The sequence below is a fragment of the Trachurus trachurus genome (assembly GCF_905171665.1).
Source record: "Trachurus trachurus genome assembly, chromosome: 3".
Classification (NCBI taxonomy): Eukaryota; Metazoa; Chordata; class Actinopteri; order Carangiformes; family Carangidae; genus Trachurus; species Trachurus trachurus.
Genome location: NC_139893.1, coordinates 30,541,813 through 30,566,108, shown reverse-complemented (window position 1 = coordinate 30,566,108; position 24,296 = coordinate 30,541,813). Strand labels below are relative to the sequence as shown.

General features: G+C 43.9%; 1 protein-coding gene across 1 annotated transcript; it reads left to right on the top strand.

Moving 5' to 3' along the window:
* Positions 1-3,669: 3,669 nt before the first annotated feature.
* On the top strand, positions 3,670-21,599 carry wdhd1 (WD repeat and HMG-box DNA binding protein 1; the record flags this gene model as incomplete). The annotated part of the gene is made up of 26 exons (XM_083992703.1): positions 3,670-3,766; positions 4,000-4,096; positions 4,750-4,861; positions 4,960-5,111; positions 6,532-6,643; positions 7,667-7,717; positions 7,817-7,912; positions 8,058-8,150; positions 8,425-8,531; positions 9,887-10,028; positions 10,239-10,449; positions 10,541-10,728; positions 10,859-11,043; positions 11,136-11,377; positions 11,963-12,100; positions 13,080-13,236; positions 14,040-14,154; positions 15,540-15,671; positions 15,760-15,983; positions 16,128-16,267; positions 16,618-16,674; positions 17,478-17,509; positions 17,606-17,764; positions 17,989-18,131; positions 18,265-18,400; positions 21,423-21,599. Exons 2-26 carry the CDS (start codon positions 4,020-4,022, stop codon positions 21,597-21,599), a joined length of 3,378 nt encoding a protein of 1,125 aa, XP_083848829.1. The 5' UTR covers positions 3,670-3,766; positions 4,000-4,019.
* Between the last annotated feature and the right edge of the window lie 2,697 nt (positions 21,600-24,296).

Here is a 24,296-nt window from a genome sequence, read left to right as displayed (position 1 = left end):
CAGTAAAACCTGCGAAGGGTCATCAGCCTTCTCCAATGGTCCAAATCCATGTAGTGTAACAACACATGAAGATACATCTCATCTTCTACAGCCGCCCTCAGCACTAAGGGATGGTCTGAATCTTGGATATAGGTTGTTGTTTTTTACGCAAACACATCACAGAACATTTGCCTTAATGCCCTACATGGAGTAGGAATACCTAGACATTAAACGTATTGTGGACGACTGACTCTTGAAGCTTGAGCACTTTCCCTTTGACGAGTATCCTTAGTGGAAGAAACCGCACCTTGTACGACACCTGGCTGAGACCAAACTTTCTCTCACATACCTTAGTATCAGACAATGTGATGTATTGCTATGGCCATGTCCACTACACAACCAGTGCTGTCAGAAATGACAGAGCTGCAGAAACTCAAGCTGTATCTAGTAATATCCAGACATTATCTTCTTCATTATCGTTCCAAATACTGTAAACTAAATCTTCGGGGTGTAGTGGCACAAAGTTGACCTTTCTAACATGGCTACATAAGTGAAAGTCTCTTGTTGTCTAACTAATCCATCCATCCATCCATCCATCCATCCATCCATCCATCCATCCATCCATCCATCCATCCGGCCAAATCTACCTAATTGCAAAATTACAAACCATAAAGAGACTTTGTGTGAGTTTTCATCAGGTTTGTAAAATGGGGTCAGACACTGCTGACAGGTTATACAGATGAGAGAAATAAAGAAAAATGTTGACAGAAAAAGACACATTGTCCCAAATGTCCCCTCTTTGCACCTTCCTGTGCACAGGCGGATCAAACCGATGTGTCTCATGAGAAGGACTCGAGCTGCTTTCTCCTCTGCAGCCACAAGATGGCAGCACAACTACACCAATAAAAGGTTTATTTCCCTCATCCGTCTTTACACAGCATAGCTGTTTGTTTATTTGTTTTTTACAGCTTAATCTTGGTTGGAACTTTCTCTGTAAACTGTTAGTATATCAGCAGCTGCGTCTCTATGCTTTCACAAGTATAGTTATTGAAAGACTGTTAACATGGTGGGGTGGAGAAGAGTACTTTAAAGGACTAAAGCACTATCCTCTAAGTGTCAGAATCACTGTGACGCCCCTCTGAAGCATATATTGTATTCAACTCAAACAATAAATACCATTTACACTGCCTGTGTAGTGCGACTGTTTCTCAGGTGTTTTGTCATCTCTGGGTCGATTTAATGGTGCAGCACATGTCATGCTTGTCCGCGCCTGTTCGTGCTGCAGCCGTGGGCTGTGTCGCAGCCAGACAGGCTAATGGTATGGAAAATCCTGCTTTTGAAGAATCAAACAGAAAACAATTCAACTCACTGCTGTGCAAAGGACACCTCTAAATGCCAGCGCTTCAGCCAAGCAAATTGAGAGATAAGGACATGAAAAAGACCATTTTCCCTCGTAAGTGGGGTGGAAGATTCAGATTTTTCAATTGATTCATGTGTCAGTCAGTTTCTCTCTCTCTCTCCCTCTCTCTCGCTCCACCTAGCTGTGTGAAAAAAACTGCCCTAAGGTACTTTTTCCAAATCCAAAACACTGCATGAAATATTAATCATAAGGCCATTAAAATATCAGTGTTTCACTATAACATGCTGGAGTAAATCAACTGATCTGTTGTGCTCTTTGCTCCATTTTATTTCATTGTTTTTATTTCAATTCAGGCAGTTAGTTTGGTTTTACAGAGAGAAATACAATGTTAGTGTCTTATTCTTAGCTTAATGTAAAGTTAGAGGGGTGAACAAGTTCAGACTAGGCCTTAATATTTAGCCACCCAATCCTCACAACAACTAAGAGCTGTCCAGTTAATGGTTCAATGGAACACATTTTCACAACACCTCGGCTGGATATAGCTGCTTCAGGTTCACAGTCCTGGTGTTGTAGATTCTGTGGTCACTACAAAGCTGTTTTTAATGTTAGAAACCACTTTGCTGTTGTGACAGATCAGATGGAAAGACACTAAATTTGTGTGTGTGTGTGTGTGTGTTTTTTTTGTTGTTGTTTGTTTTAATGCTGGATGAGAAGAGGAGAGGGCTTGGAAAAAAAGAGATGGTAAAAATAATCTGTGTTGGTCACGCAGGTAGTAGCCTACATTAACTATTAGGTAATAATATCTATAAATATCATACAGCCTATATATTCTGCTGCAGAGGGCAGAATACCAGCTCAAATGATGCAATTTGCCAAAAATACAGTAACTTTGAATTATAACTAATTTTACTATATAATTTAAGGCACTTTGTGTAAGTATAATTTCTAAAACCCTTTAATATCAAATAACAGGGGTATCACACTTCATGACTTAGAACACATATCTTATTTGTTTATTAACCAACAAAAACATTTATAAAGCAAAACATTTCCCTTTTTTTTAATTTCAATAGTGAAAACAGCTTTATAATGTCATAGAAACCTTACTGCTGCATGGGAAATGTGTGTTCCTACTGAGCTTCACACACTAAAAGTCAGGATATTTCAGCTTATTGGTTATTAAAATGTTGTTTCTTATGAGCCCTCCACTTTAATGGAGTGTAACAACTCTTGCAGGTGACAAACTTTGCACAACTAATAAACTGACACCTTAATTTTTTCGCCCACTTGCCACTGTCTTTGTCTACATGTCAACACTCAGTCGGTGCATGGGCAGAGTCAGGAGCCACATCTATTGATCGTCCTGAACCACATACATGAAATATTAATGTAACCTTGTATTATCTGGTTGTCGAGCATCATTTTTCTGCAGATGATATATTAGATTAGATTCATGTTACATTTGATATCAAATGTAATGAGTTGATAGGTAGCAGTGGACCTATCCTGCTCTCTGCTGGACAGCTGGAAAAACATTGAACCTTGTGTGTGGTATTTCACAATATGTCTAGGTTGTATTAATTTAGGCTCTACAAATGTTCCATAGCATGATTTCAAAATAAGAGAAATTAAATATTTGTTGTTATATTATACAGAACTACTGGCTGCCTGCAACACATGTAGGCTATAGCCTACCACAATAGGTTAGATCTATATAGCACTTTATACCCAAAGCTACTTCATGTCCATCTGAATTTCACTTTAGGCTACACTACAGTAGTTCCCTGATGTAATGTTTAGACACACAGGTGTCTGCCAGCAGAATACATTAATCAAATCCTCCCCTGAGATGTCTCTGAAGCAGGTGAGCGAAGGGGTCGGCAACTAACAGGTTTTGTTTGGCAGCCAGGAAAGAGCCAAGGAGTAGGCTATGCTATGCTTTAAGTATGTTACAGTAGGCCTAGCTGCTCCAATTACTAAAATAACTAAAGAAAAAGCATTAGTGGCTATTTTTGTGTTTTACTCGACCTCTCATCCTCACATCTGGTGCTCTTTGGTGGCACTTGGAGGTTTTTTCATTGTTTAGCTACAGAGCAAAATGAATGCTCTTTAACACCTGAGCTGCATGCATGGATGGTGGAGGAGCGGTGGCAGTTTATATTCTACTTCAATGAACAGTCAAGACAGTATTTAAACAATAAATATAAATTTAACATATCAAATCTCTTCATTTTCTTTAGTAGCTATTTGTCTCCCTTACCACAGACCCTGGACCTGGCTCGTGCTGTGTGTTTCAAACGAAGGCGGGGTTTCGACATTTGCGTCATGACGTAGGTGGCGGGAGTTGTGACGCAGCGTTTCCTTGTTTTCAGCGCGGGAGATTGAGGAGCAGAGGAGCTGAGGAACGAGTGTGTGGAGTGGAAAGTTGTACGTAGTCCTGTTATTTTCTCTTTTAAATCGTTACCTGTCAGATAACTTCTCTGTTTGAGCCGAGTTAAACGTGTCAGGCTTCAAACACCGTGTGGGAATCAGACCGTCGAGTCCGGACCATTGAGCTTTGTTGCTGTCAGCTTCAGCCCGACTGTGCAGCGAGCAGCTTGTCTGAGCTACAGACCGCTGAACTTCTGTGTCAATTTGAAGTGTGTGTTTGTGTCCGTCAGGCTGCTGCTGCTCTGTGAAAATGCCTTGTGAGAGGAAGCCGATGCGCTACGGTCACTCGGAGGGTCACACCGAGGTCTGCTTCGACGACCGGGGGAAGTAAGTCACACAGTTTGTGCATGAAGATGCGTTCAGGGCCTTCACTTCAGTAAAAACCTCACAGATAGAACAACACACAGAACCAGTCCAGTCCTGCAGTAGGATGAGCACAGAACTACGTAACGCGTCTCTTTCCTTATTCTTTAATTTCTGTGTCATTGCTCTTTGTTATTTGCACTGTCAAGACTTACAATCCAACCCTGTTGCACTTGTGTAATGACAACAAAGGCATTCATGTTCAGATTTAAGTTTTTTTTGTGGTTTAACAATGTCATTTAAGTATCAGCTAGAAAATCAGCTGTTCCCTTGGACTACTAAGTCATTATATGTGCTCAGCTTCTAGTTTATTAGATTTATATGAACATTTTAACACATAAAAGCACTCGCTCAAATTGATGAAGCTTTACCTGTAAATATTAAGTGCTGTCATTAACGCTCAATTAGGGAAAACTAATAGAGTTTCAGCAAACAGTGAGAGAGCTTTGTGGTGTCAGGGTGAACAGTATGCTGTTGTATGTCCCACCTCTCAGTGTGCAGTGTCACTGAGGGAATACATTGTGCCACACCGTGCACTACTTTACATTTACCCTTATTCTTTGTATTACTACTTTTATTTCTATGCTGAAATTTGACCCTGATCAAAATTCCCTTAGATTCATCGTAACTTGTGGAAATGATGGAGATGTTCGGATATGGGAGGGTCTCGATGACGACGACCCAAAGTTCATCACAGTTGGTGAAAAGGCGTACTCCCTGGCACTCAAGGTTGGTCACCAGATTCATGTCGTACAGGACTCATGATGTACGATTGGTTTCTATAGTGGCGTTGGAGACGGATTGAACCTTCATGTTCTTTTCCACAGAACAACAAGCTGGTGACGGCGAGCTCCAACAACACGGTGCAGATCCACACGTTCCCCGATGGCGATCCCGATGGCATCCTGACCCGGTTCACCACCAATGCCACACACGTCGCCTTCAACAGCAGCGGCTCGAGAGTCGCTGCAGGATCCAGGTACTGACGATGGTAGACGGACCTGACAAACAGAAATGAAACAATACGTCGAAGAAAGTACTGGGAAACACACCATAAATTCAAGATTCAAGATGTTAATAGTCGTATGCACAGCAGTTTAAACCTTACAGTGAAGCACTAACTTAGCAACCTCCCTTTACATAAAACAATGATAGAAATTAGACAAAAATTAACGTGCCGGAGTTTAGTTCAGAGAAAAGTGTGTTTTTATGTGCATCCCTGTGCTATAACACTTAGAGAAAAGAGGTAAAACACTCGACACTGGACAAAACACAAGATGTTTTTTATATTTCTGCACAGCTCTGGTAGCCATCACGTCCTGTCACCTGTGGACAGAGTCGGTTGTTTTCAGCCTGTTTTATGCTAAGTGAAGATGAGCTCACAAGCTGCTGGCTCAACGCAGCTTTATGATTCAAAATTTAGACATGAATGGTATCGCTGTTCTCCTTAAACAGACAGCGTTTGTTTCCTCCCTGGTGGTGCTGTGTGATGGATCAGGATGTAAACATCTAAAATGATATATCCACTGTTCATCTTCACAAAAAAATAAAAGAAACACTCACTTCTGTCAAAAAACGATTTAACTCGGAGTTCTTTCCATGCAGATGAAAAGCTGTTTCTGCTTTTTCTGTGTAAAACCAGTAACACGTCCTTTTTTCATGACTTTGGTTTGAATTCACATGCAGTTACGGAGACGTGCGGCTGACTGGACAGATCCATCAGCTCCTCCTGAGGCGTGATCTCGGTGCCGAGAGTCGGGCGGGTGTCGTGTCTACTTTGTCAAAACATGCACGTTCACTCCACCGCGGCGTCTCCCGTGGCGTTCGGCGGAGCCGTCGTGCATAAAGCGTCTGTTGTGTTCAGTGTTGTGTGCGCTATGACGAACCCAGACTATGATCTTATCAGGTCTGTTGTTGTTGTTGTTGTTGTTGCAGCACAGACTGAGGTGAACGCAGACAGCCGTGCACCTCGGTGATGTCTCTCCCTCACAGACGGAGCAGCACTCTCCATTGGTTTATGATTAGTCCTGATTGGAGATGATCGTCTGTTTGCTGCCAGGATTGATTGACCCCTAACAGGTTTATGGCAGCAATAGAAGCGCGGACATGGCGCCGTATTGATGCCGCTATTTTCACACTGGTAATTCTTTTGCTGTGGTATTGATTGTGAAAATTCAAGCATCTGAGGCTGTTAGGGCAGATTTGGCATTTGCATTCTGGCGGACGCTGTGGGAAATTACAAATATTTTTCTCCTCTTGTTGATCGATTTGATAATTTGCACTTGTGCGGGTCGTCGTCGCTGACGTGTCCTTCCCCCTCGACCCTGGAGCCGCCACTCTGCTCACGTGTGAACGCAGACTGGCTGCATATTAACTCCCAGCTTCTCTCTGCTCCTCAGTGACTTCATGGTGAAGGTGGTGGAGGTGTCCGACAGCAGCCAACAGAAAACACTCCGTGGCCACGAAGCACCCGTCCTCAGTGTCACCTTTGACCCTAAAGATGACTTCCTGGTGGGTAAAGCTCCTCTCTGACGACAGACGTGCATCACTGAGGTTGTTTTAATCTCAATTTAACACTCATTATTTAAAGCTCCTTCTCCATATTTGAACTCTGTTGCTTTACAGAGACAGGCGTTTTCTATTTTTATACCTGTCTCTCTGTGTGAGGAAATAAACAAACTACCTCCTGCACAGTGATCATAAAGTTAAACCACATTTTCTGAAACAGGTTTGATAAAACTGAGCATTAAAACACATCACACATCACAACCTGCAGGCCTGTTGTATCAGACTGCATTCATTTTAGCCAGCTGAGGGTTTAACAGACACAACATTTGATGGGAAACGTGAGGAAACAACGACAGAGGTGTTGTTAACACGTGTATTGGAGAGGGAGTTCCTGGAAACACAAGCTCGGCATCAGTTCCGCTTGTGTTTCCAGTCGGACACGGACCGACTGATCCTCCTGACTGTCGGAGAACATCACTGTCAAACGTCACTGTACAGACATTCAGACAGACAGACATACGTAAATTATGAGTTCAAACAAACTCATTTTGTAAAATATAAATGGTTGCTGTGGTGCACCTAATACCAGTTGAGTTGTAGCCAAAGACATGCTGCATTTTGGGCTAATTTATGATTTTATTTGTTTTTTGGCATTTTCTGGCATTTTCTGGACCAAACGAGTTATTAATTAATTGTGAAGAATCTAAAATGAAAAAAAAGTTTACTGGCACTTGATCAGAAAAGCCCAGAATATGGTTTGAGCCGTGGAGAACCATGACTGATTGAGTTTGGTTGATGAAACGTGAGGTGCATTTTCAGCGTGTTAACCTTCAGGCGCCGTTATCAGGCTCCTGACATCACAGTGCTGCAACACCACGGCGTAATTCCACTCAAAGACTTAGAGACGATGAATTAGTCGAGCTCCGTTTTAAAGGCAGAGCTACAGATGCATCGTTTTTGCGTGGAAACCTTGGACCTGAGCCGATTTGATTTTAACTTGAATGTCAAACTGTGTCTTCTTGTCAGGCGTCTTCCAGCTGCGATGGCTCTGTGGTGGTGTGGAACATCGAGGAGCAGGTAAATCAGTGTTTTATCAACTCGTACTCGATAATTTTGAGGCAACAACCGTGATTTCTTTATTTCTGACACTTGCTGATCTGCTCTGTCTTCGCTCAGACTCAGGTGATCAGTTGGCCTCTGCTGCAGAAAACCAACGACGTCAGTAACGCAAAGTCCCTGTGTCGTCTGGCCTGGCAGCCCGGGACAGGAAAGGTCAGTGTCTGTGTGGTTTCTACCATGATGCCCTCAGGAGTCCAGCACCACATCAGTGATTGATTGATGTAAAAAGAACTGATAATGATCTGAGAGACGGAGCAGAACGCTGAAATAACAGAAAGACGTCTGTGTGCACGCTCAGTTTTTAGCGGTTCCTGTCGACACTAAGGTGCAGCTCTACGAACGAGGCTCCTGGGAACATGTGAGCACTCTGTCTGACGACCTGCTCACACAGGTGAGGTCCAGTCACACACACACACACACACACACACACACACACACACACACACACTGTTTGTGCCTGAGTCATCGTCGGTCTGTGAAAAACATCTTTCTTACATCACGTCCACTGACTTTCCGCTCCAGTGCAGTTTAGACGTTTGATCTCCTGATGCGACCGATTCAACAAACCAACCACTCAGAATACAACATGAACTGATGCAGAACACACTGATGAGCCGCTACGCTTCAATTCTCTCTTGTTCCCGCCCCGTTTTTTTTCCCTGCAGCCCATCAACGTGGTGACCTGGTCTCCGTGTGGACGGTTCCTGGCAGCTGGCAGCGTGGGGGGTTCACTGACGGTGTGGGACGCAAACAGCAAGCTGTGTGTGGAAAGGTGTGTAACGAGGGTGTGTGCAGGAGTTGAGAGGGGGTATGTGTTCAACACACTTAACTCATTGAGTGCCAACCACGTAATTTCTCGTTCCCATGCGTTGAGTGCCAAAAACGAGATTTTTTGTTTTTTGCTTTTTTTTTTAATTATGAAAATAGACACTTTAATACACATTATATGTAAATTTGGGGACTCTACGACGAGGAGAACTGAAATAGATGACGATCAAAGTCACGACAGCTCATGATCTGGAAGTTTTTTGGAAGTTGAGTTCTGCATGCAGATGCAGCAGCTGCTCCGCTCTCACCTGCGCTGCTGCTCCAGCTGCTCGAGCTGCTCGGAGCAGAAACAGGAAGCTCTCAGCCCACAGTCCCGCCCGGTCTTCATCTGGAGCAACACCGTGTCCTCCCCAAAGTCCCCCCGCGGTAAAATCTGATTGTTGTTTAGTGGGCTACAGTATGTGTTGGTGGCAATAATATAGAATACACTGTGGCTCTACAAAAATGGTCTAAATTGCTGGTACACTTGACTAAAACTTTGGAAAGGAGCGTGGCACTCAATGAGTTAAAGGGATAGTTCAACATTTTGGCATATTCACCTATTGCCATAATCCCTATAGTCATAAGAGTAGGTTCGTTACCTTTAATTTTCAGTGGATGTTGTTTTGAGATCAGCGGGGCAGAGACGTGAGCTGCTCAGTTAATGGTACAGGTCCCCTCTCCCTCATCAAACTCATCAAATACACAATCCAACAACTCCAAAACGCACATTCACCACGCTATTAAACAATCATGTATAATTATGTAACATTACGACACATGAAGCCAATACCCAGAACTACTTGCGCTTTTGAAATCACTTTGCCGAGCAGCTGTGTTTGAAATGTAGCTCCGGCTGCATTTGCCTTGAAAACAACTCAGTCTTGTAATGTTACATTATTATTTCATAGTGCTGTGAATGTGCAGGTCACAACTTGTCCATGAGAGTGTTTTGGAGTTGTTGGACTGTGTATTTGATTAGTTCTGAGGGACAGGGGACCTGTACCAATTCACCTCCACTGTGTTCGCTGAGCAGCTCACGTCTCTGTCCAGCGGATCTCAAAACAACATGCATGGATAATTACAGAGTAGTCCCTATGACTACAGGGATTATGGCAATAGTTGAATTTGCCAGAATGTTGAACTATCCCTTTAAATGATGGCGGTGACTTCTAGCTTCTGTTCGTGATATCTGAGACGCGTCATGAGAAACGAGGCTTAATGAGGTTTAAAGAAAGGTGAGGTTTCACTGGCAGCCCCCTCATCACCGGTCTGATTTTGTAGTAAACTGACGCTGAAGTTTCCTCCTCTGTGCTGCAGGCAGAAGCACGAGAAAGGCTTCACCGTGTGCGGCCTGGCCTGGCACCCGTCGGGAGATCAGATCGCCTACACAGACACCGAGGGCTGCCTCGGCCTGCTGGAAGGTCTCAGCACCTCCGCACCAGACTCCAGCGCCACCAAGGTAGAGACCCACCCTCAGGAAAGGGCAAATCAGGCAAATGCTTTGGCCCTCAAAACCAAGAGGCTCCTGGTGATGGTCACATTTTATGAATGAGAGCCATAAACTCCCAAACGATTTTGCATGTGAAACACAGTTTGCATGTGAAGTGTTAAAGGATCATTTGTGAACTGCAGCAGCTGCAGGTTGGTGATTTCACATCACATCTTTCAGCAGGCACCAGCAACTAAAGCAACAAAAGACTACGACGACCTGTTCGACGACGATGACGACGACAGACCCATGGATGAAGGACTGAGCGACACCAACTCGCCGGTGAAGAAACCTGTGGCCGCGGACGACGATGACGACGATGATTTCCTCATGCCGGCGACCGGCCGGGTGAGGAACAGAGGGCCGATCCTAGATGATGAGAACTCAGTGGGTGAGTGAAGGGAGTGGGTTAAAGGGGGAGGGGAGAGGGGGTAGCGCTTGGAAACACATGGGGGACTCCTTCCATCTTTGTGTCTGTTCAGCCTCAGGATCCCTGAAACTCGCTCTGGACAAATTCGGGGACGATGACGACGACGCGGGCAGTGCTGTTGTACCTCCATCCGTCCCCTTGGTGCCCTTACGACCCGTCTATGAGGGGCCCATGCCGACGCCGCCCCAGAAGTCCTTCCAGTCTGGCTCCACCCCTGCACACCTCACGCACCGCTTTATGGTAGGACACACTGACAGAGGGAGCTAATGTTAGACTGACACGCACGAGAGGTGTGTGTGGAAAACCGACTTTGCATATAAAACTGTAGATAAAATGTTCATTTAATTGGAATCTATCTATCTATCTATAGATGTGGAACTCGGTGGGAATAGTGCGAGGTTACAACGATGAGCAGGACAACGCCATCGACGTGGAGTTCCACGACACGGCCGTGCACCACGCCATGCACCTCACCAACTCCCTGGGCCACACCATGGCTGATATCTCCCAGGAGGCCGTGCTGCTGGCCTGCCCCAGCACAGACGAGCTCGCCAGGTGAACCCCCCCCTCCCCCATCCCACCCTCCGTTCGTGTTTTACGTGAATCATTCCCTGCAGATCTTTGAACCTGCTGTTCCCTCCTCCCAGCAAGCTGCAGTGCCTGCACTTCTCCTCCTGGGACACCAACAAGGAGTGGATGGTGGACCTGCCCAAGGACGAGGACGCGAGGGCGCTGTGTCTGGGTCAGGGCTGGGCGGCCGTCGCCACCAGCGCGCTGATGCTCCGCCTCTTCTCCATCGGAGGCCTTCAGAGAGAAATGTTCAGCCTGCCAGGACCTGTGGTCTGCATGTCGGGGCACGGAGAGCAGCTGCTCATCGTCTACCATCGGGGTTAGACACACACACACACACTAACAGCTATGTTGAGGTGGATCTGATTGATCTCCAGCTTCCTGATATCACTTATTAAAGATACATAGACTAATAGATCGTCTACAGCAGTGGTCACCAACCTGTTTCATCTAAGCTCCCTGAGCTCTGAGTAAACGTCAAGATCTTCCTGTTGCAAATAATTTGTTTTTCAGCATTTAAACAGTCTGATTTAGATCATTGATGAATTATTATAAAATTATTTTTTTTCTGTTTCAGCTCTTAGAAAAATGAGTTACTACACTTTTTTTTTTTTACTTTAAACAATGTTTGTAGGTTTTGAACTGTTGTTTCTGGAAACAATCTGTTTGCGGTGGTTTAAGGCCTGAGTGGACTAATCCATCAAAGTGAACATTAAAGCCACATGTTGTAATCGGTTCATCTGCAGTAAAAGTCAGGACTCTTCTTCTAAGAGCAGCAAGATGAGCTGAAACCAATGAACAAAAAAACAGCTGGTTCTGGAAAAGCCATCTCTACTGTGTTGTTACAGACTATAGTGAAGCATCACTCTCATGTTGAAGCTTGTGTTTGATTTCCCGTCTTCAGCCACAGGTTTTGACGGGGATCAGGCTCTGGGCGTCCAACTGCTGCAGCTCGGTCGGAGAAAGAGGCAAATTATCAACGGAGAACCGCTCCCACTCTCTCGCAAGTCCCATCTGTCGTGGCTCGGGTTCACCGCCGAAGGTGAGTCCTCATTCACCTCACTTCCCTGACTTTATGTTTATATACAGTGGAGTGCAAAAGTTTGGGCATCCCTGGTCAACATTTCTGTCAATGTGAACAGTTAAACAAGTGGAAGACGAAATTATCTCCAAAAGGCATAGAGTTACAGATGACACATTCCCCTTAAATTTTAAACAATATAATTTTTTTATTTTCATTTTTTACATATTAAAAATGACAGAAGAGGAAAAGGTTTGGGCCCCCTGCATAGTTACAGTAGTACCTAGTAGCACCCCATTTGGAAACGGCGAGTCTCCTGGGTTTCACATTCTTTTGCAGAGCGCTGCTTTGTTTCCCTTTTTCACTCTAAAATTGTAGAAAACTAAAATAATACACTAACGTTGCTTAAAATATTGCAAAAGAGTGCTTTGGTTTTTTTGGAGATCATCTAATCTTCCACTTCCTTAAAGCTGGGATTTGTTTTAAAAACAAGCCTACAGCTCCGGGTATCTTTGACCAATCTAATCTATTCTGGTCTGGGGGTTCCTGATTGTTGATGGTTGAAGGGCCTCCTGTCCCCCCGATCTGTCCTAACAAATCGGGAGGACACAGTAGGGCTGGCCTCTCAACCAATCAGGAACCCCCAGACCAGAATAGATTTGATTGTTCAATGATACTGGGAGCTGTAGGCTTTCAGGCTGCTGCATACAGAGACATAGAGAAACACTGTGATGGCCCCAACACAGACCTTTCATTACTGATAGCCGAATGGAAAAACACAATTTTCTTTAAAAAAAAAAGTTAATATTTTGTTTTTAAAACAAATCTTGCCTACCCCAGCTTTAACTGTTCACATTTACATACATTTTGACCAGGGGTGCTCAAACCTCTGCATGCCACTGTACATTACATCAGCTGTTTTAACACAAGTGACAGTTTCTGGCCAGTTCCACCCGAGACTTGTACGGTGACCGTTCAGCTGTGTTGTGGTTTCTTTCAGGAACACCATGCTACGTGGATTCTGACGGGATGGTTCGGATGCTGAACCGCTCCCTGGGAAACACGTGGACACCGGTGTGCAACACCAGAGACACCTGCAAAAGCAAATCGGATCACTACTGGGTGGTCGGAGTTCACGAGAACCCTCAGCAGCTCAGGTCAGTGTCCTGCTGTGTTTTGTGTCCAGTCTTTCAGATGTTTGTAAAGCTCAGTGTGGGAGTGATTAACGGGACGTTTAAATACTGACCTGACATTTCCTAGTGATTTCCTGGTCAGTGATGCAGCTGTGTTTCTGGACCAGGGAAGGGCATCTGAAGAAGTTTGTTTGTTTGATCACAGGGGAAAATTAACAATCAATTATTGATATACTATTGACATTTTTTCTTAAAAAAAAGACACCCTAACCCTGACAGAAAATGCCAAAGATAGTGTGTTTCCCCTCAATGCAATTTAAGAAGTCAAGGAGAAAGAAGTTTAATTTGTTGCAAAAACACAGTCGCTTAAGAAAATGGTAACAGCACAAATTAACCTTTCATGCTGCCTGCTTCTGTTGACTGAAATGAACTGGAAAGTTTAGATTTAGTTTAAAAATCCTCAGTTTGTTTGCTGAGGTGCTCATCAAGACGATGACGTACAGTATTTGATCCTCTGCTGATTCTGTTAGTTTACTCCCCCACAAAGAAATGGACGGTCTGTAGTTTTTATGGTAAGTTATTTTTACAGAAATAGACAGAATATTAACAAAACTTTCAGAATTATCATTATATAAATGTTATAATTTATTTACACTTGATCAAGTGAAAATCAGCAGGGGATCAAATGCTTATTTTCCCCACTGTGTATCTGCTTTGTACTTAGTGGGATTTAACCTGGTGATTTCCATTTAAACAGCACACTGGGATCAGAGATGAATAACAGTGAATGTTACTCACATCCCTGTTGCCTGTTCCCGTCCTCTCAGGTGTATCCCGTGTAAAGGCTCCAGGTACCCGCCCACCCTGCCCAGACCTGCCGTGGGCATCCTGCCCTTCAAGATGCCGCTGTGTCAGACCAGCACGGAGAAGGGACAGATGGAGGTAACTCACCTGACACGATTTCAGACATTAACCTATTTCACACAGAAGGAAGGACTTATCGATTAATTTGTATTCAGACTTCAACACGGCGGCATGAGGAGGTGGTTCATGGGGTTTTTAGTGTCTGATCTGAATCAAACTGTAAAAGTGTGTGGAGACTAAAAGCAGCAGCATGACTCATTTATTCAATAAATTCTAAAACACACAGTGTCTAGTGGGAGGCCGTTACAGATGAGCTTGTGATTCACATCCCCAAAGATGTGACCTGTCTATTGTAGTTTATTTTTATGTGAAAAATTTGATTGAATTTGTAAATTATAAATGTAATTAAATTTGTAAATTATTGTGTATTAATTATTTTCAGTCCATGTTGTCTGTTAACTCTTTCGCGACCACACTAATTCCTCAGCACATCCGCTCAGGACCACATGTTTTGGGCTATTTGTTTACCTTTTATCTCACGTCGAACCGAACTCTGTACATCACCTAGAAACAAACGGTCTTCACGTGGTTGAAGAGTGACTTTACAACGTGCTCCTCGAAAAAACGGCGAGTTTTTCCGCCGTTTCGTTCGTGAGTACGAAGTAGAAAAAGAGAGCTGGGTTTCTCCAAAAACGGAGCTCCCGCTCTAGTTTCAGAGAAAAACGCACTTTTGTGTCAAGTGGCAATCTGCTCATTTTACCGGTACTCTGCAGTGTGGCATGTCTCCCAAATCATTTCTATATTTGTAGGCATATCTGGGGGGTGTGGCAGCTTGGAGAGCAGCGGTGCGGGTCTCTGGCTGCAGCGCAGCAACTCCGTGACACTGCTGTGTGACTGGCCGCCGGTGGGTGCTCTGTGGCGGGGGCGGCCGGTCACAGCCCCCGCTGCACAGCGCCCGCTCCGCTGCACCGTGAAAACAGCAGTGATAATGGGCTTTCAGATCCGAGTCTCCAAACCAGAAACGTTTGTAACAGCACCGGAAAAACTCGCCAGATTTGTCGTCGGCCGCTTTTGTCAAAAGTCGCCAAGAGGGTTTGGAAAGTCGCCAGATTCAGCGAGAAAGTCGCAACACTGTAGCCGACAGCCGCACAGCCTGCACGCTGTCCCCAGAGCAGCATTCAAGGAGAACGATTACTCAAATAAAACCAAGATCACACAGTTTATAAAAAACATTATGTTTTGATTTTAGTTTTACAGTTTTACATATCAGAGGACTACCATATTCACACACAGGGTACCTCAGAGTGTCTATCATTGTAATCTGTAAAAAAACGGTTTTGACGAGTTTACTCGTCAATGGTCGTGAACGTTCGGCAGGCTGTGACGAGTTAACTCGTCAATGGTCGCGAAAGAGTTAAGAGAGTGACCTCTCATTCAACCTGTCGTCCTGTGTCGTCCTCCAGGAGCAGTTCTGGCGTTCGGTTCTTTTCCACAACCACTACGGCTTCCTGTCGTCCAGCGGCTACGAGATAGATGAAGACGGGCAGAGCAAATCCCAGAAGGAGCAACAGGAGCTGCTCGTGAAGATGTTTGCAGTGAGTGGGGATCACACTGTGACATTATAACCCCTGATTTTAGAAGTGCACCTTCTTCGACTGATTCCTCCGTGTTGTCTTCCTCCAGTTGTCCTGTAAAATGGAGAGGGAGTTCCGCTCCGTGGAGCTGGCGGACCTGATGACTCAGGATGTGGTCACTCTGGCCATTCGATACGCGTCCCGATCCAGACGCATGGCCGTTGCCCAGCGGCTCAGTGAGATCGCCCTGGAGAGGGCCAACCAGGTGCAGGAAGGAGAGCCAGAGGAGCAGGAGGAGGAGGCGGGGTACTCCAGCGTCAGGCGCACCTCTGGGTAACGTAAAACCACATCTGTCGCTTTCACTGTTGACGTCAAAGACGCATCAAAGCATCTTGTTCAGAGGAATTCAAACACAACTGAACCTCTGTAATCTTTTCACAGTCCTTTGTTTAAAAGTGTTGTGTCTCATCGGGACAGGTACGGTCAAAGTGAGGCCACAGGAGGACGTTACAGCAGCAGACGATATCAGGAGGAGGAAGAGGAGCGGGGAGAAGAAATCGCAGAGGAGGAGGACAGAGAGGAGATGGAGACAGAGGAGACGACAGAAACCAGAAAATGTCAGTTCTGCCTTTTTTGCATATTTGCATGGAAACTAACTGAGGGAAGAAGCAGTGAATAGTTTTTAATTCATTAGTTAACTTCTTGCAAACAGTTTTTCCTGTTGTTACGTAGAGTCTCCAACCGCTGCTCACTGGGTTCAGTCTCTGTGTCTTCATGTGACCCCAGACTGACTCCTTGTTCTGCTTGTCTCTGAAGACAGTTTGCTGCATATTCAGACGTCTCTGATTGTTACTCAGGATGAATCTAACATGTCTGTAACTCTTGCACAGTGCTGCATGTTCTCTGTAAAAAGCACAAGATGCCACTGATACCAGCTCACATGTCTCGTGTCCTTCATGTCCTGCAGGTATGAACCCATTCGCTAAAGAAGCTACGTCACCTGCCAAACCGTCTCTGACTCCAAGTGAGTAAACGGCACCCCTCAGAAATGCGTAGGAACAAAATTTCTATTTAAAGTTAAGAGTTCTTATGTTTAACCTGGCAAAGTTAAAGGGATAGTTCAACATTTTTGGCAAACTGGCCCATTGCCATAATCCCTATAGTCTTAACAGTAGGTTTGTTACCTTTAATTGTCGGTGTAAGCTATTTTTAGAACGGCGGAGCAGCACCCTTTTCTTGGTTTCCCTCATCAAACTCATCAAATACACAATCCAACAATTCCAAAAGGCTCTTGTGGACAAATTGTGACCTGCACATTGACCACATTTGATGAGGAAAACCAAGAAATCCCATTAGCCTCCGTAGCGTAGCTCTGAGCAGCTCACGGCTCTGCTCCACCGTTCTAAAAATAGCTTACACCGACAATTAAAGGTAACAAACCTACTGCTATGACTATAGCGATTGCCACAATTTCTTTCTGGCTTTAAAAGTCCTTTGACCCGACCTGTAGTTCAAGTCAGATTTTGTGCATGTTCAGCTTTAGTTTAGACAGTTCAGACCAGAAGAACAGTGTATGTAAACTCATAAAATCCTCCAGAGCAGGCAGACACAAAACTGAGCATTGTCTTTCGTTCATGTAGAATAAAGTTACATTTACGTAAACCAGCATATTTGTCCTTCATTTAACACATGAAAACGGATTTAGAACAAATAAAAGACGCAATTAATTTGTGATAAATTTGATGGACTGACAAGGGAGTGTACTGTAGTTCTGAGTTTGTCTTGGTTTTTATATTTTTGACCTGATTCCTCTGATTTGTTTTTCAGTTGGTAAAGTGGGACGTGCTAATCCCTTCAAGGTAATGACTCCTGATGTTTCAACAGCTGTCTTGTCTGATTGTATGATACAACTATTGACTAGAACAGTGTTAAAGGTTTTAATGGGACATTTTCAGGTGTCTGGGAAACCGGCGGCCTCGTCCAGTCAACCTCGAGTCACAAACATCTTGGACAACATGACGTCCAGCAGGAAGTCGACCCCACTCGTTGGATCTGCAGGGAAATCAAATAAAAACCCCGTCCTCAAACCTCTGGCCCCCAGACCCAAGGCAAAGGTATCCAAATCGACAAACCTCCCTAGATCAAAACTACTCAACAACAAAGACACAAATTGAATATCATCATCATGAGGTCACCACATATTTACATTGAAAGCATCTGTAAACGGTATGATAGCTACAACCTGTTGAACACTGTTTACGGCAGCAAGCAGGTCACAGAGCTGGAGATGCCTCCTGATCAGGTGTCTCTGCTGATGGTCCTCCTTTGTCCCCCTCAGACTCAGTCCACTCTGCTGCAGATGAACGCCACAAAAGCAGCCAGTAAGAAAACTCCTGAGATCGTGGAGCCGGCAGCAGACCAGCAGAAACAAGCTGACGTCCCACGTCCGGCCTCACCGGCTGACAACACCGAGAACAAGAGGTAAAAGGTGGAAGTTACCTGAACCTTGGAGACTGCTGAGACTCTTCCACCTCCTGTGGTGAAGGTTTTAGTTAGAAAAAAGAATGATTTTATGAGTCTGTTTTTTATTTTTATATTGTTGTTGTCTGTTCAGGCCGAAGACGGGCTTCCAGCTGTGGCTGGATGAGAACAGGAAGAGCATCCTGGCCGATCAGCCTGACCTGGAGGAGACAGACGTCATCAAAGAGGCGATGGGACGGTTCAGGACGCTGTCAGCCGAGGAGCGACTGGTACGAAACACAGAGGGGTGTGAGGTTCAGACAGCTGGGTTAGGGTGATACCAAGAGAAGGAGAGAGAGAGAGAGAGAGTGTGTTCGATTACAGCCTGAAAATCAATTCCCTGTAGGTTAGGGGTGTACCCGAATACGTATTCGGAAGTACACAAATAATGCTTTGATCCCGAATAGTTTGGCTTTCTGAAGTTTCTCCTCATTATTCGGGAGCTTTTTTCTAAAGAAAAAGAAACGTTTGGATCAGCAACAGCACAAAACCAGGTGATTCTGGTCAACACAGTAGGTGGCGGTAATGCACCTTAACGTTGGTGCGCCCGCCATAAATGCCAAAGAAGAAGAAGAAGAAGCCCAACATGAGTAGAGTGCCAAACACGAGCAGGCAGCGCTGCCGGCTTCCGCGACGGGAGTCACCCTGTTTCATTTGTGTCTCGTTCACGTTAGGATTGCTAAGAAACAGCAACTCCCTGCATGCATTGCATTACAGTAGACAGGAAGTGCTCACCGATACTTCCAGGGTCGCCGTTCAACAACTTAGCATTTTCTCATAGACAATAATGGGAAATGAAGTGGCTATAAAACGGTGGATTTTTTTTTTTGGAGTGTCACAACCCCCGTGAAACGACTTGTTTCACTTCCAGAATTTGATCCATTCAGTCCGATTACATTTGGAAAGTCAAGAAGAGCCGCACGATTAAATTATTTTATTCCCGTTCTAGTTAGCCGAGAGCTAAAGCAGAAGTTAGCCGGCTAGATTGGCGTAGCACTAGCTCGGCTGAAGTCAGTGCGCCCACTTCCGTTTTCTTCCCGAATCCGAATCCGAAGTTTTTTTATTTAAAAAATGTTCAGAGTCAGACCAGTAACGGCTGTTCAACATCGGTGTGATCATTTGTATGAGTCTTGGTAAAATAACAGGTAGATTGTTATGTCTTCATATAAGTCATCATGTTTAACTTCTGATAGTAGCTCCGTTTTGTTTACATGCGTCATTCATTTTGTCAAAACCTGACTGATTCTTTAGCAAATCTGGCGGTACAAATTCTTTTTTCTTTTTCAAAATTCCAAATTTATCCGACAGTGACATAAACTGACCACGCATTTGAGTGATATTTTTATCTCCAGAGACTCATCCAGTGACCTGACGTCACACTGTCGTTCTAAGAGTCCATGTCACAGAACGTGTCCCTGAAAACGAGCTGTTTTCACTTCCTGCCTTGATCTCATTTGTCCTGAAGAGCAAATTGACCAGTGAAACCCGACAATTGACTCTTGTGAGTCAGCAGTGATCATCAGCTGCTGATCCGTTAACCCCGTCCTCACCGCGCCGCTCACATCGCCGTCTCGTCGGTCGGCCTCAGCTGTTTCAGGCTCAGACAGAAATCACTGAACAGCCACTAAACCCTCCTCTGCACTCGGACGGAACCGAAAAGACCAGAAAAATAATCACAGAAGTAAATTGTTGATCTTTATTGTCTGATAGGGAGAGCTGCTGCAGCCCACATGGTTGGATCTAAAAAAGATAAATCAGATACCAGCCGTGGTCGCCGGGTGACTAAACAAGGGCGGTCGTGTCACTATGACACACCTCATCCTTTCATCCGCCCGAGTGCTGCCAGATGTGTGTGTGTGTGTGTGTGCGTGCGATCGCCAGGTCCTGACCCCGCATTCATCAAGACTCTCAGCAGAAGCTGGATGACACTCGACAGAGAGAAAGAAAAGAGGAAGTGGATGTGAGAGGGGAGGAGGGGGAGGGGCTGTTGCCTGGGAACACTGTGGAGTATGTTTTAGCCATGAGGGCACAAAGCATTGATCTTATGATAATCCTGTGAGAGAGACGCAGTGGAGCCTTTAATAAAGACACAGATCTCCGTCATTCTGAAACTCAGATCCCGTGTGACGACCCTAGAGTCACGTCGAGCGCTCGCTCGCTCACTGTTGCAATTTGAAACCGATTGTACGAACCCGAACTGTCATGCAGACAAGTGAGTCAGTTTCAATGCAAACACACAACACAACAGGGTTTAGTCGGTGTTTGCACTCAGTTGCTGTTTTGTCCAACCCTTTCATCATATGTAGCACTAAATCCAAGATCCTGCCAGTCACCATCACAAGTTTGTGTGTTTGTCTGTGGTTGTGTTGATGAGCCTGCGTCCCTCCCTCATCAGCATCACTGCTACCTCGGGCTCAATCGGATATGATCTCAATCATCTCACTGCAAAGATTTTTTCAACCTCCCTCTGTTTCACCTCCACCCGACTTATCAGTGAGATCGGCAGGTGCAGGTGAAGGTGGTGGAGCCCTCCGCAGCAGGGAGCAGCTACCAACAATCCCTCTGTGGTACATTCAATGCTATTGGCCACTGTAGACGCCAAGCAATGCCTGTGACAACTCCCACAGTGGGTTTGTGTTTTTACTGGGGAAGTGACCAGCTCTGACCGCTGCTTCAACTGATCAAAAACCTGCAGGAGCGCATTTAGCCGGGAACCGTGTGTCACTGTGTGTGTGTTGCTATTAATGACATTATTCAGTCCAAATACAATAAAATAACAGTAGAGTAGTTTGAACCGTCGACCAGCTCTGTAATCACTGTGCGTGTGTTTGCTTGTTTGGATTTGCATGGGGTTAATGGCAGTGCTTCATCAGGTGCTGGAGGTGAAGAGTGTGTGTGTGTGTCTGTGTGTGTGTGTGTCCTGTACCGCTGCCAGTCCACTCACCAGGCCCGATGATTCATCCCAGCTCCATTACGCTCAGGAAAGCGATTCCTTTTGTCTCGACTGGAGAGAGAGAGAGAGGGGGGAATAAAAGCTCGAGGAGGAGAAGAGCAGCAGCCAGAGAGATGCAGCCTGTCAATAGTGATTATAGATGACAGGATGCAATTTCAGACGCACGCCTGAGTGTCCGCGTGTGCGTTTAGTCATCGCCATGTAGGTGTTTGGAGCCGGTGCTGGAGAACAATGTGATTTTGTTTTCGTCCTGTTCGATAATTAACATGTGTACTTCATGTCTTGTCTCTGTGGTTCAGTCGTGGACAGATAGAGCCAAAGGCCAGAGTGGAGACGCAGCAGAGTTGAAGAAGAGGAAAAGAGGAGGAGGGGAGGAGGAAAATGGACAAAATGAAGCAGATGAAAACAACACCAAGAAGAAGAAAGCTGTGGATCCGTCCTCTAAGCTGTCAGCTTTTGCATTTAACAAAAGCTAAACATTTTAATTGTTTTGTTTTTTTTTTCATTTTGGTTTATTAAAAATCAGTTCATCCTCATGGTGCAAGTGGATCCCTGAGATGTTCGATCTACTTCCTGTGTGGATGAAAATCCTCTGTGAGTTTAAGGCACTTGGTTTTGTTTCCTGGTTTATTTACACGGATAATGTTTCTAAAAAAAAAAAAAAAATCTTTACTGTATTTTAATGTTTGAATAAATGTAAATGTTTTTGTCAGCTCATGTTTTAGACTTTGATTTTCTTCTTCTTGGATTTACTGACTGATAACGCTTTGTGTTTAGTTAATTCTCACTTTAAGTGTTCATCAGTGACAATATAAAGTTTGTTTTAAAGTGGACAACTTTAATAACAATGCTGATGAAAAGAGAAATTGCAGAGCTACCTTCTCCAATTCAATTCTGAGCAAAAAACCTAAACAACATGTCAGTGACAGAAACAGGCTCCGTGTTCTGTTTTATATGGATGTCACCGTTTTATCCACAACATTTAAAATACAAAACTCAGTTATGTTATGAGAGATGTAACAATGTTTTTCCTGTTTCCTGTTGTGCTTTTACAAAATCCAGATTTGACACATTACAATATAATGTTAAAGGTGTACAGAAATGGCCGTTTGTCCTGTTTGTCGCGCCGAGTTGTCACGAGCTGCAACACGAGTTTACCCGAGTGAGGAAAACTAATTTGATTGGTCGTTATCGAGCGGGCGGGATATTCAAAGCTTGGGGCGAGACCGAGCTCCGTGTGTGTGTGTTGTCTCAGACGTTTGAATGACGGATGACGGATCCAATATCAGTGGCTGGTGAATCGTGTACAGGCTGACGTATAATCCGTGCGCCTGCATTATCCAATGCGAAAAAAAAACTACACTAAAATACACACTTTCATCCCGGATTTACTCAAAAATAGAATTTTGCACAAAGTTTGACCTACATCGTCTGAAAGATGAGTTATTACATTAATTTTATGATCCAGAGTGGGCTCAAATTCAATTTTCTTTTCTGTACACCTTTAAATTGAATAATAATAATCACATTATAACATGGGACAGTGCAACATAATAATCATTACATTGATCTAACATCATACAATTGTATGTTACAATAACATGGAAGTAAGGAAGACAGTAATACACCTCCGTGACAAAAACACCTTGTGGTTATCAGCAGCACCGATGGGAATCTCAGCCTGGAAAGAATTTCTGACATGACAAATTCACCCAGTGATCTGAAAGTCAGATTAGTGATTGTTAAAATGATTAATCATGGGTCTCCATGAAATGACACCTGATCAGTTAATTATTCAGTTATTCTACCTTCATCCAGATCTCCTGACCTGTCTCTGAGCTAACGAGTGTGATATACACTGTTGCCCATACAGTTGGAATAATTTTATTTTCAGACACATTCGTCTTTTTATTCCTATTTATACACATCAGTAATCACCTTTTACCAGGTGCAATGATTACATACCGAGTCCTAGTTAACAGATACACACTTTATTTCAGTGGCCCTGAAGGCCAAAGCACAACGACATTTCACAAAACAAGAATATTTGACAAAACACAAAAACATTTCACAAAACACCACAGATGTGAGAAACAAAGAAAAAAGGATTCAGTTAATACACAATAAAGAAACTGACACTGTTGTGTCATAAAGATGAGTGGAAGCAGCTGAGTTTAGTTATATGTGAATATTGTAAAGTTTGATGCTGCTCCTCTGATATTTGAATAGTAAAATGGAAAACATTTGACAAGAACATCTGTATCTGTTTAACAGATGATTTTTACTAATCACAGCAATTTTCCGCCACAATTTATAAAACCTAATCAATACTGCATTTCCTGATAGTTACTACTTGTTAATTACAACTAAGTACTTTATAAATTATCTACACTAACCATTGGTACATGTCTAAATTGTTGTAGGCTATGTATAAATTCAGCATAAATGTTCATCTAAATACTTTAATCATTTACTGACGCTTTATGAATTATCTAATGAACCACAGACATTTTATAAATTACATTGTTGATAGAAAATTTACAAATGCTGAATCATTTATTAATTCCGAATTCTGTTTTTAAATGGCATGCTTTTTACATGAGGAAATAGGTAGGCTTTCTAGTTTTTCAGTTCAGGTTAAAGGATGTGTTAAACCAATTTAAACATGATTAAATCTCTAAAATTTGAAGACCTCAGCAGTTTTAACAGAACAACCACTAAAAAGCACAAATGGAGGATGAGCAGTTGTTCTGAACTGCTAAAACACAATTTTCTGTTGTGTGAATCAGTTCCTCAGTTGTCTAAACTCATTCACTGAATTGAAACCCCTTTTGACAAAGCCATAAACTATCTTCACCTAGTAAAACACCATGATCTCAGTCATTCCTTTTGCAAAACTCTCAACACAATTCTCGTGCAATAAAACACAGTTGTCACTGTGATGCACTTGTGATGCATAATGGTAACAACAAGTGGCAAAATATGAACACAAATAAAACACACGTGTCATCCGTCAAACACGACTCAAAATTGATCACACTTGTTTCTCATGATGTGACAACCAAACCACTTTAGAATACAAGAAGACAAACAAGCCCCTCCATTTCTGAACCCAATTGAAGAATTATTCTCAGCATGGCACTGGAAGGTAGGCTATATGATCGCCAAACACT